At 23.2% G+C, this 14,167-nt stretch overlaps 2 protein-coding genes across 2 annotated transcripts in view; one reads left to right on the forward strand and one right to left on the reverse strand.

Annotated features, from left to right (window-relative positions):
• The window catches only part of LOC114132759 (H(+)/Cl(-) exchange transporter 7-like), a 42,170-nt gene that overhangs the window by 9,599 nt on the left and 18,404 nt on the right, over window positions 1–14,167 (reverse strand). The window lies entirely within an intron of this gene.
• LOC114132758 (histidine-rich glycoprotein-like) lies at window positions 10,045–12,523 on the forward strand. The gene is made up of 2 exons (XM_027998318.2): window positions 10,045–10,212; window positions 12,115–12,523. The coding sequence occupies exons 1-2, from the start codon at window positions 10,120–10,122 to the stop codon at window positions 12,370–12,372; spliced, it is 351 nt and encodes a 116-aa protein (XP_027854119.1). The 5' UTR covers window positions 10,045–10,119; the 3' UTR covers window positions 12,373–12,523.

The following is a 14,167-nucleotide window of genomic DNA, read 5'->3' on the forward strand; positions in this document are numbered from 1 at the left end:
TTTACAATTAATTATTTAGTAAATTATTTTTTTTTAATTTCAATGTACCTATGTGTAATTTGAACGATTAGTTTTTCAGTTGATAAAATTGTATATTAAGAATATTAATCTTTAAGGATTATAATTTTAGTCATAAATTATAATACCATTTTTATAATTAATTATAGTTATTACTTTAAATTTAAAAAATATGGATAGTTTAAATATTGGATCTAGTATTTATTTTATTTGGACCATTTTTACAAAATATTAAGTTGTAGATTAATATTAATTACTAAAATGTTTATACCATACCTTCCATTTATTTTAAACGCATTATTATGGACCTTGGTTAGGATGTCCTTATTACTCAAAGTTAAATAACTTAAAATGTACTTATATTCATTCTGATGTTGATACATCACAATGTTGAGAAAAGTTAGTCAACCGGTGAATATAATATTTTTTTAACTTATGAACTTTTCTAGGGGTATAATTTATAAGACACCAATAATGGTGAATTTGTAGTTTATACGTAGGTACTATCACAAGATTATTATAGACTTTTTGATTTTTAGTTACGAGACAATTGTTTCTTTACATAAAATAACCTAAAGATTCATTGATTTTTAACTTGAAGAAAATTACATTACACATTATTATATTACTCTTTACTGCTATCATACATAAGTACAGCTACATAATGTTTTGTATAATATAAATAATTTAATAGACGTAAAATGGTAGTATTGGGCGTAGAAAATTATTCTAACATCATTTTATGTAACTTATGGGGAAATCGATTTAAAATTTATTACTTAAATGTACTTATGTTACAACAAAAACATTATTTTTATTCGTAAATAGGCTAACCACTTGGTGAAATAAAAGTTTTTTTAACAGCATACCTATGTATTAATATAACTGCTTAAGTGAGTAAAACGAAACGATTGTAGTATATTATTAACTCTATCATCATGCTAGATTATAATACTAGATTATTACTATATAGTAATAATATTTCGATAAAATATAAAAATAATATTGTTATTTGTTGGAATTTGGCTAGCTGTAATTATAATAATACGTTATAAATTTTACACCAGACTAAAATTTTAATTTATTTTCAAAATTATTCAATCCAATACATCTATTATTATTAACCTAACCCCTAGACCGTAGCATTTTTTGCTATCAGGTACATTATGGCAGGTACGTAAAAAATTATAATATTATTTTAAATACTCGGAATTGTTTTCCACTATTATATGGTAACATCGAAGGATATGCGTCGTTATTGTACTTAACAGTTTAAAAATAATGATAAATTACATATTGCAATAAGGGTGCTCAAAAATTACGCTACCGACCACTATTCGCAGTAATATTATTATTTGTCCAGCCTGTCGTTTTTTTTTGTTTATTCTCAGCAAGTGAATAAATAGTTGATACGAATCTTAATGATAATATTACATCTGTAGGGTAAACACGGAGATACGAGAAATGAAGATGTCTGAGACAAAGAAGAAAAAAATATACGATGGGTTACAGTTCAAGTCCTTAGTTTAAAAGTTACATTGTTACAAAATATGAATAATAAATGAACAACGTTGAACTGTGTCTCCGCCGCTTAGCTGCCGAGAGAACTATAGTTAATTTTTTTTTTTAATTAGAAGATCGTAAAACTTAATAGTTATAAATTATAATGATAATGATACGATTTTCTCGTTACTTACTGCATAGGACCCAAACAAGTATTTCTATAAGTAGAATGATTGATGACGGACAAACATACAATATAACTTACCGTATTGGTTATACGGTGATTTTGTAACACTCAGTATTTTGAATGACATTGACATTTTCAAAAGATTATTTTTTAACATATTTTAATTCATTACAAAACAATTCTTTTAAAAAACAATATTTTTTTCATTAATATTATTTTTATGTTTTTACTTTTATTGATAGATAACACACTGTATTTTTAAACTCATACTCCGAATAAGCAGAATAATTTCTAAGAATTTTGATTTATAAAAAAAAATTAATTTTGAACTAACACTTATATTAATACTCTACCAATTTAAATATAAAATATACATTTATAATTTTACTGTAATTTAACTACTAGTTAAAAATTCGATTTGATACATAATATTATAAAAAAGTGAGGTCAAGTGGGTATCGTTTTGCTGTACATTAGGTGCCGTGTGGATCACTATTATATATTAAAGGAATGTTAAATTTGAGTTTAATGATAGATATCATTGTATATAAAAAGCGATTCTTAATGGATATGATTTGTCAGTCTATAGGATATAATACATAAAATATATTATATTTTAAGTATTGTAATGAAAAAGGTGGTTTATGTTTTAATGACCTGAATACCCCGAAATTAAACCATCTACTTACAGAAAATGAAAATTTATATAACTAGTGCATGTTTAAAATTTCTACGATTAATAATTTTTAACTATATAGCAAACATTTAAAATAATTTGATAGTAAGTCGTTATTTAGCGAGTGAATAAAAATTTAAACTAATTATTAAATTTTTTTTAATTGCCCAACTTTCAAGCTTTTTTATAATTATTGTAATCCAAACTTAAGGAAAATATTGTATTACATTTTCAACTCTTAGCTACTTATACAAGCATTTTTATGAATACTTGCAAAATAATTTGCAAAGATTCATGATTTTGTCAATACTTGAACTTCAAACGCTAATAAAAAAAAAATCGTGCCTATGTATTCTTATTATTTCTGCAACACTATAAGAATAATTTATGAGAATTTTTTTTGTTAAATTTTCAAGTATTTAGACACAGCTAAAAAATTTTTATCGATATTTATAAAAAAAAAAAACTAAACAAAAACCAATATTTCAAATTCCTAAGAATAAAATTAAAGTAAGCGAAATATTTTAAAAATTAAAATAAATAAAGAAAATCCCAATCTAAATAACTGGTGAAATTTTCAAGTATCTACGACTTATACTTTTAGAATAATAATAAATATATATTTAGTAAAATGTTTCAGGATGAATCGTTATCGTTACGTGATTTCGTAAAAATTTAAAATTCAAATGCTCATAACATTTTTCCTATAATGATACTTTGAGTTTTTTCTATAACAATTTGAAGTAAAACTTATGAAAAACCTAGTGTTGAAGTTTTAACCTTGGATATAAATACAAAAATGTGTATGAATTTTCAACTACAAAATGATTAGCAAATTTTAACTTGATTTGTAAAAATTTGAACTTTTAATGTTTATAAAAAAAAATGTGTCCAAAAATTTTTTTTTAACTACAATAAGAATAACTTATAAGAAACGTTGTAATAAATTTTCAAGTTTTTTGGGTTCCCAAAATTTTTTTATCGATACTTCAAAAAAAAAATTCTTAGAAAAATCGAAAATTTATTTTGTCTTTAAATAACTCAAAAAAGCTAAAATATTTTGAAAATTTGACTGTTTATAGATAATACTATATAAACATTTGGAGAAAATTCCAAGTATTTATAGTGATTAGTTTTCGAGTTACAACTATATAAAAAAATCGATTTGGTCGAGAATTGGTTTTGCGTAAAAATTACTGTTTTGACGTCGCTTTTTTTTAATTTTTTTTTTCTTGTTAACCTTGTTTTTTTCGATATTTTTAAATACTGTTGTAAAATGTTTACTTTTTGCACCAAGGATATTCACTTTGACATCTGAAACCACCCCCAAAGTTTGAAATTGAAGCATCTATTCGACAAATTATGGTATACAGTATAGACACAAAAAAAAAAACATACACACACGTCATTGTAAAATCAATACATTCATCACTTCGTTCAAAATCTAAAAATGTATTGTATTTAAAAATATGAAATTAAAAATCTACGCTGTTATTCAAAAAGAGATAAAATTAATAAAAAAATTAAAAATATATTTGCTGAAATGACTAAATTATTTTCAAGAATTTTATTTTTAATGTTATTTATTCAATACCTATTAATAGTTACACAGACATCTATATAAGCGTATTCTACTTAAGTTTATATAATATAGAACTGAAACTATACATTGTCATTACATTTTAATATAAATCTAGTTCATGAGAAATGTAGAAATTCGTATTTTTCCAAAAATTGTTGTGTTACTTCAAGCTATGTAAATACTTTTTTTTACCAACCAATAAAAAATTGACTCGGATAATGTGAAATATAAGTTTGAGTTATAACATTTCCCAATATATCTATATAAAAATGGGAAATATTAAAACGTTCAATAGATTGTAGTTATTATACACAATAAACTTTTTAGGTTAGGTTGTATATAGTAATTGTACTATTCTTGTTGAGTTATGCACAGTAAATATATTTTTTTTAAATTTTTCAAAATAAATAAATATATAAATGCGATCATATGCATGATTAGAGCATAAACCTTTTATCTTTAAAATTCAGTTATTCAAACTTCAAAGTCTGATTTTTTGAAATTTTTACTTATTCTTAAAAACCATAGATTACGATTCTTAAATTTATTTGTTCTACTTAAGAAGCGTTCTGTGCTAATATAAACTGCTTTTTTTTTTTTAAATGAGTATTGGTCTTGGTTGAAAGCTACTTATGATACCTTCATTTTAATACCCACAAGCAATTAAAATGTTAATCAAATAAAAATAGTATTTTTACTAAACTAAGGAAAATCACTCTATATACTAGCTGATTTCCTCGTTTGAAGTTTCTGTGTATTTATCGATGCTTATGTAGTTATGTCTATAAATTGAGAACATAATATATTAGGTACCTATTTATAATATATATATATATTATAATGTATATCGAACAATTAATATTATTTCGTCTAACAATTTCAAAAGCCACCCAAAATTACATTTAACTAAATCAGCAAACACGACTATACAACATGGCGTAATAAATACGCGCTGCTGCATTATACGGAATTACAATGGTTGATGTGCGATATAGTAGAAAAAAGATAAAATTAATTAAGTGCTGATAAAACAAAACTAATAAGCCATACGTATATAGACAACGATGTGACAACATTACTATATAACATGAGAGTAGTGAATACGTTATCTCATTACGGCATTTTTTAAATCAGCGATAATATACAATATACTTATGTATAGGTACAATAGGTATACATATAACAGAAACGTAAATTTTATTGGTAGGATACAGGATCGAATTTATCATGAATCACGTAGATAAAATATGTTTTATTACGCATTAAAAAATTGTAGCTAATAATATTAAAAATGAGGAAACGAGTTAAAAAATATTATTGTTATTATTATATTTTTATTTTGTTCATAACGAATTAATTTCACAGTGCACCCTTGAAAACACAATGTATATTTTGTACAGTAAAATATTGTTTATATTCATTTTTATGTTGTTTTGTTTCCGTAGCAGCCAATAATTACAACTTAAATAATATAAATCATGTATCGTCTCGGTTAAAAATATAAAAAACTTACAAATAACTATAACTATTACTAACTGTTGAAAAAAAAGATTCGTTTTTTATATATATATATATATATAAAAAAAATCCCATAATATGTAATACAACATAATAATATAATGATGGAAAGATTTAGGACCCTACAATTAATAACAAAATATTTGAAATCGTTATTTTTTATTTAGATACAACTTTTCTGATGTATATTAGTATTATCTACATACAAATGTATAGAAATCATTAATTCAAAAAAAATTATATGAAAACGTATGGGCAGTGTTTTCAGGTACCATAATAGTTAATTATAATATATGTAAAGTATGTTTAGTATCTAAAATTCTATTCTGAACAAATATATGAATAATAGTTAGATAAGTTAACCTGAATTAGTTAGGTTAGGTTGAAAAATAAACTATTAAAATATTAGAAAATTTTTATCGTTTATAATGAAATTTTGTTGTGCACGATAAGTGATTTGCATGTATGTAGAAGGTTAGGTTAGGTCTTTAAAATCTTTCTATCTACTTTACGAATACCAACATTTGTCAGAGTCGAATTCCAACAGAAGATATCTACAAATGATTGTCATTTGTCTAGTTTCGCTCACCTATTATATCGATAAAGTATTCACTATTTTATAAAAAAAAAAATGTTGCAAAGTTTACCTTACGCGATAAAATTATTACGAGATTTTTCGTTTTGAATTATCCATCATACATAAAAAAGCGTATTAAGATTTGTGCGTATATATGTATAGTGATATTGTGAGAATATAATACGATTAACCTTAGATATGATATTAATATTTTAAACATAATCATGGCATACTGACTATTACAAAAGATATTAATTATAAGAACAAAATAATATTAAGTTTTTGATTTGCAAAGTTAATATATCTCTTACTCATTTGAACTTTTTTACTAATAATAATAATAATAAAAAAAAATGTACAAAGATCTATTTTTTAAAATGAACCTAATTAAAATAACACGAGAAAAATACTATAGAATACAATCATGTTTTTGAAACTTAAGCTGCAATATAAAAAATACATTTTGTATAGGTATACTTAAGATAAAACATTATACTATTAATTATAATCATACTCAGTTAATATTTCACTCGTACAAATGTACAATATTTTTAATTATATTGTCAGTCAAAGATACGCATATGATTAATAACGTGTATCTATGTAATAATAATAATATAAAATTTACAAATCTATGGTATTTTAAATAAAATTCTGAGATTAAGAATATGTTTAATATTTTTAGTTGTTTAATAATTATCCCAGATTTAAAAACGCAAACATATAGAACATTTAATAAAAATTTACTTACATCAGTTAAGAAAATAATTGATTTTAAATTAAATTATTACAAGTTATTAAATTAGATTTGTTAAGTTAAAATAATGTAAAAAAAAATATTGAAAGATTGTTCAAAATGGAATTCAATTTAAATAATAATAATATATAAAAAAAATACATTTTAAGTGTTTCTACTTAAAATGGTTTGATTTTTAACTTTGAGAGTGGATTTGAATAGAAAATCGGATCTAATTAGTACATACAGATCAAGATTCTTGGTTGTTTGGAACAATACTGGGAAAACAATAAAGTAAGTAAATTTTATTCTCTAATTAAGTTTTTGAAAAAAAATAAGATTTATTTGGTGTAACTCAAAAATAATTAATCGTATTCTTTTTGAAAATGTCATCAAAAGTTTATAATTATTTTCAATATATAATAATATAGTTTCCAAAATATTACAACTTTCTTTGACCTATTTATAGATAATAGAATTTTTATATTTTATCCAGTTATTTTTTTTTAAATATATAAATTATAAATATCGATAATGTTTTCGTTTTTATCTTTATTTATAATTATTTGTTGTAATAAGAAAATAAACTCTAAATACTTAAAATTTTCACCAAATGTTTTAAATTTTTAATCATCATTTGCTATAGGTACCTGAAAAGATTTTCAAAACAGTCGATTACTTTTAAATTATTTATAGATGTTTGAAATTCGAAATTTGTTTTAATTTTATTTCTATAAATGTTGAAAACATATTTTTGCTTAGTAAAAAGGCTTGGAAATTGAATACAACATCTATCATAAGTTACTATTTTAACATAAAAGTATTTAATAATTTATGTTGATTGTATGGGTAGTTGATATAAGTATATTACCTATAATTAATCTGTATGCATTTTGAAATGAAAAATGAAAACAATTTTAAACTCTGAGAGGAGACAGTTTGTCAGACTATATTACTAAGTACATTACGTGTTATGTTTTTTTGATAATAGCTATTAAAGTAATTTATTTTACTTTTAGAATTACAATTTACAATAGGTTGATACTTGATACATATTTTCCCAAAAATATTGAATTTATTATATTATTATATATCTATACCAATAGTATCTTATATAATTCAATATTTAATAACATATGTATTTTTAATATGTTTACATAGATATAAGAACAACTTATCTTGTATTAGACTTTCAAGAATTTCGACCCTGTGGATAATTTTTATAGTCATTTATAAAAAAAAAAAAAAAAAATGAAAATTTATCATACTTATAAATAGCTCAAAAAGAGTTGAAATATTTTGAAAATTTTATTAAGTAGAAATAATAATATAAATATATATTCGGTGAACATTTTATGCATGTTCGGTTATTCATTCTAAAGTTAAATCAAGATTAAGATTTTTGTCAAAAATTGAATTTACGTAAAAAATTACGGTTTTTCTTATTATTTTTTTTTTCTTTTTGTTGATTATAAAAAAAGTACTAAGCATTTTTGTTTTGATATTCTGAAAGTACAAGATATATTCAATTTTCTATTATAAGCCACCCCTAATTTTTAAAATCAAAGATTTTTATGGAAGATTTATACGGGAATGGACCAATTGTGCCTAAAACAACATTTTTATTTTAGGGTCGATATATCAATTACGCTTGTATTCAAATTATACTATTCTAAACTGCCATGCTCAAATTATTATTATTCTTAAAACATGCAATATACAAACATCATGATTACCTTAAACTCAAAATCTTATTATTATTATTATATCTTTATGATTTAACTACTTATTCTCTTATTATTATTAATATTATTTTATTTTAGTTTTCATTAACTAAACTGTATAAATCCTATAAGTTCCACCGACCTGGAAGACTTTTGACTTTTTTTGTTGACTTTAGGGTCAACAAGCAACTTATAGGTCATAAGTAAATTGCTCCCCATTGATTCATGGGTGGTAAGTAGCGCAAAGGTAGTAAAATATTAAAAATCTCACAATGTATTATGCATTAATACCCGCAAAAAAATCGCTACTAACGATGCTCGGGATATTGGTACGGCCTATTGAATTTATAGCAAAAGAAATCAAAAACGCGGAATACTGGTACTCTTCAAAATTTAATTCCTAGGGGGTCCTAAAATATTTACAAATGTACAATGTTTATTTTTGGTTTTGATAAATTACTATCGTCAACAAGTTAAATTTAAATAATACGTTAAAAACAAAAAAATTATGTTATAAACTAATAAGTTTTCCTTAGGTAATGTAAAATGTATTGAACGCAATTGGTCTATCAGCCCTAACATTTTTAGAGCGCAATTGGTATATCGACCCTAAAATGTTTAAAACTCAATTGGTATATGAAAATGTAATTTAAAGTGCAATTGGTAAACTTCCACTTATACTTGTATACGAAAAATAAACATAGATAAGTACATAATTGAAAAATTAATAGATTCATCGCTCCGCTCAAAATGTAATAACAGTACAAAAAAATTTTTATACCGTCTTTTTCATTACTTTTTCATAAAATTGTCCAATTATTTTTTATCTGTTTATAAGCATGACGAATTTTATTTTTTTATTGAGTTTTGAAATTTGAGTAAAAAATAATTGTATTATTTTTTTCCTTTTATATTATACGTCTTACCGATTACAATAAATTTAAAATAATGTTTTCCTTATGGGTGATTTTTCTTATACCTAATTCTCTATTGATTGTGAAAATATAAAAATACATTTTAATTTATGTTGATTTCACGATTGTGGTTTAATGTTCAGATAAATAAGTTCCATTGTATTAGAATTGGTAGGTTGGTATATTTAATTCTATGTAAAATAGATACCCAATCTAGTCTATCTATATTATTCTATCTCGTGACTATAGAGTTAAGATAATAATATAATAACTAGATAGATAATGGATTTTACTTTTAAGACTTTTAATGTATAAATTATAGCTGTATTATCTACGATAGTATGTTTATATTTTATTTGTGTTTTGATCTTAACAAGATTGATATAATAAAAAAAATTCTCGTTAAGTGTTTAAAAAACTGTTTCCCATCTGTTAACAACAACAATAATAATATAATAACATCAATTATTTACGATTTATTATTATAATATATAATAAAATGATTATATGAAGTTAAGTTAACCGGTTTATTCGTAAAAACTAAAAAGGAAAAAATTAGAGACTGGTTTGGGTATTTCCTTGGATAACATTCATGTAAGCCGAAGGTCAATACACTAGAAGTGATTAAAATTTTGTTTACTACAAATATTGACAAAATAAAGAATGTATGCGGATCCTATATAAATGGTAACTAGTAAGTGCAGAGGTATCAGTGTATATTACATTTTCAAAGACGAATATTCAGCAGTCTCAAGAATCATGAAATCTTACACAGCGGTATGTAGTTTATTTAGTATATTGTTAGTCCATTAAAGTTTTTTATTTGAATCATATTTTAATTTTTTGCGATAGATCAATAAATATTTCCCTAAGATAATATTGCACAAAAGATTTTTTGTCAGTTTGAAATAGGTACTTTAAGAACAATTACAACTTTATAATTAAATGAAAAAAACTTAACTTTACCTACATCAAATACAATTTTTGAAGGATTTATTTCTACTTTAAAAATTTTAAGACTTAAACTAATACTTGTATCGAATGTACCTACTATAGTTTTTTGCGTGATTTGATATATATATTTAATGTATTTAATATATTATATTAGTATTAAAATGTATTGATGAAACAATTCGTTATTTTAATGAATAATTGTTTTTATTATTATTTTTAAATAACTGTTTAAATAAGTGAAGCATATTATTATCGTGTCCACTTAGTTTTGTCCACATTCTACTTTATTCTCATTTTTTTAAGCTTTCGTTATCACAAACGATTCTCTTCTCTGCACATTCCACAACGATCTAATAGGATAGGTTAGGCTAGGTTTTTAACATTACCGATCTAATCTTCACCTATCACAGTCTATTTCCCAACATGATCCTCTAGTATTCCTTTTTTTAATTTTTCCAACGTTCTTTTTGGCACTAAAAATATTCTCTTAAATTGATAAAAAAAAAAAAAATCATACTATTCATACTTAATATTATATTATCTTTTTTAACTATATAGGTTTATTAATTTAGTTTTATATTCTTCTTTTTATTTTTGTAAATAACTTTTATTTAACATTGTTCCTTTTATGTTTCTCGATAATATCTAATTATCAAAACTAATTGTAATAGGTACAAAGTTGAAATTAAACAAAAAAGTTTAAATATTTGGACGTATATCAATTGCACCGGAATAACATTTTTACCTGTAAGAAATCTATGGATTACACTTTATATCAACCCCACCAAATTTTTTTACATATTGATTCGACCGAACTTTTTTTACATATTGAATCAGCTTAATTTTTTCGGAATTAACAACTTACTAACAGTTGTGAATTGTTCCATTCAAAACATAACAAGCAATTCATCGAAGCACATTCAAATATGTTTTTTTTCCATGTATTAAATTTAAAGATATAAATTAATTCTAAATTGATTCTTATATATAATAAGAGGGATAAATAATAATAAAATGAGCAAAAATAAAAAAAAAATGAAATTATGAAATCAAAAAAAAAAAAAAATGCAACAAAAATGTATGACGATTATTTAAATAAAAAAGTAATAGATTAACTTATATAAAACTAGCATCAAACCTCTACTTTAAAAATAAATCAACTTAACACTAATAAATTAACCTAACAATTTAAATTGTAAAATTATTTTGTAAAAAACTAATCACTATAAGTATTTTTATTACATTATTTTACTATTTTAACAAATTCTAAATTATATTTAATACCTTATTTTTTTCCATATTATACGTACAATTTGTGTTATATTTTTGGTTTTAAGCGACAATTTTTTATTTATATATAGTAAACTGAGTGTGCCTATATTTTTAGTTAAAAAAAAAATAATTTATTTTATGATACATCAGTTAATGTTAATGTTCAATAAACAGTCATCAGAATCAACATAAACAAATATTCGACGGAATCAATATAGACAAATATCGAGCGAAATCAATATACACAAATATAAGACGGAATTGATAGCAGGCGGAATTGATAATATTGAAACGGCGGAAAACCTAACCCCAAATTTGTCTTACATTTGCATTCATTTGATAAATACATAAAAATATTAAAAATATTAATACTCTTTAGAATTTTATCATTTTACAATAAAAGGATTACTAAAATATAAACTTTATAATGTTGTGTTTATTAATGTTGTTTAGATATTAGCTTTGTGCTTTGTCATTCTCGTAATGATCCAACAAGCTACTTCTGATCCAGCCCCTGAACCACGCAAGGATGGTGGCGGTGGCGGTCATCATGGAGGTGGTGGAAATTACTATGGAGGTGGTGGAGATTACTACAAACCACCTCACCACAAACCACCTCACCACCAACCACCTCACCACCAACCACCTCACTACCACCCACCTCACCACAAACCACCTCACCACGGAGGTGGCGGATACGGACATCATTAAGTTTAAAACAATTTCATTCTAATACATACAGTACAATAATATTATATTATATTAAAAAGTATTTTTTTTTTCATAACTATTGATGTATCATATTTAATTCAAAATCAGAATAAATGATAATTATCATAGAATTTTTACCTATAACAAACAATTGAGTGTTAATTTATTTTTTTCTTACTTAATGTGGGTTGAGATATGATTTAACTCATTAAAAAATAAAAGATTAATATACTATTTACTAAACTACAAGGAAGATTTGGTTTAATGGTTTGTATCTAAAAAATATAAATAGTAGAAGAAAAAAAATATATTATTATATACCTAACACATAAAATGTTGAATACTTCTTTATACATACAAATAACTTCGAAAAATAAAAGCAAAATTAAAAGTTTGTGTTTATGATTGTATAAAACCACGTTTAGGTGTTATAAAAAAAATATTAATTTATAATATGTACATCGTTTTAAATTGTATTCGATAATATATTATCTATTGTTAGGAGGACCATGAAATATAAAACGTTTTAGTAAAAGTCACATTATTTACTATTTACGTTATATATATTTTATATATTACTTATTTTACGTTAATTTTGAGGTAGATTTAATATTTATATCGATTAAGATTTAAGTTATTTAACGGTAAAAAAGCATGGCTGAAATTGTAATACTAATTACATTTTTTTGACATGTATATGTCTTATGGCTGGGGGTCATTCTGTTAATTTGTCCGACACCAAGAATGTTACTTTTTGAGACGGCGATTGTTTATAGCAATTGGTTGTTATAGCAACAGGTTGCTATGTAAAAATGTATAAAAATAATAATAACAAAAAAAAATATATATATATATATTATATTATTGGTTTAATCTAACTATTTTTAACTTTTTTTATTTTTTTTATTTTTACTATTTTTTATTTGTTTTTTTTTTATTTTAATACCAAATTGACATTGACATTCTTATGTCAACTATATTCAGTAGAAACAAGACATATACATGTACCGATGTATCTGCATGTAGTGTAGATACTCTTTAGTTTCTTTTTTTTTTTACTTCTAACCTATTAGGGTTAGGTTATGAAGGTTAGTAGTCAGAAAGGCAATACAAACATAATACAATGAAATAAAAATACATTAACATAATCGGATAGGTTACGATAGGTTACGATTCAAGTGTTTATAAATTATTAAATTCTTTATTTATTTATTTATTCTTTATTTTATTTTTTATATTTAACATAATAAATAAACGTTTAAGAGAATCTTAAAAAGAAACTCGTTTGGTAAAAGTATAGTGAAGTTATCTTATAAGTATAATATAAAATAATTTATATTTTCATAATGACTAACAATGTTATAATATAATATCCACTTAAAGCTTTATTGAAAAAAAAAGAATGATATTATAGGATCATATGTGCGACTGTTTACATTTGAAAAGCACATTATTTATAATCGAAGAAAGTTTATTAACAATTGTTTTTAACGGCGTTTTAAAATGTTGTACAGACACAAAAAAAACACACACATCATTTTAAAATTAATATATTCATCACTTCGTTCAGAATCTAAAACTACAATTGGTCCACAAGTCCTGCATCACTCTGATGGTATTTCCAAAGAAAAAAAATATAATATGATGTGGGTTTCTCAAAAGAAAAATAATTTAAATAATCTCAAAGGCATAATCTGCTTAATATTTCTAATGTCGTGTATTAATTGCATTTTTTAATGTATCATATTAATAAAAAATGACTTAGCCTATCTATCTTCATAATTTATTTTATTTG

This window comes from Aphis gossypii, chromosome 2 (genome assembly GCF_020184175.1).
Source record: "Aphis gossypii isolate Hap1 chromosome 2, ASM2018417v2, whole genome shotgun sequence".
Classification (NCBI taxonomy): domain Eukaryota; kingdom Metazoa; phylum Arthropoda; class Insecta; order Hemiptera; family Aphididae; genus Aphis; species Aphis gossypii.

Bases quoted from the DNA above. Each gene is read 5' to 3' on its own strand.
- LOC114132758 (XM_027998318.2), top strand. From the start codon at position 10,120: ATGGTAACTAGTAAGTGCAGAGGTATCAGTGTATATTACATTTTCAAA. The intron at 10,213-12,114 runs GTATGTAGTTTA...AATGTTGTTTAG, and splicing joins TCATGAAATCTTACACAGCG to ATATTAGCTTTGTGCTTTGT.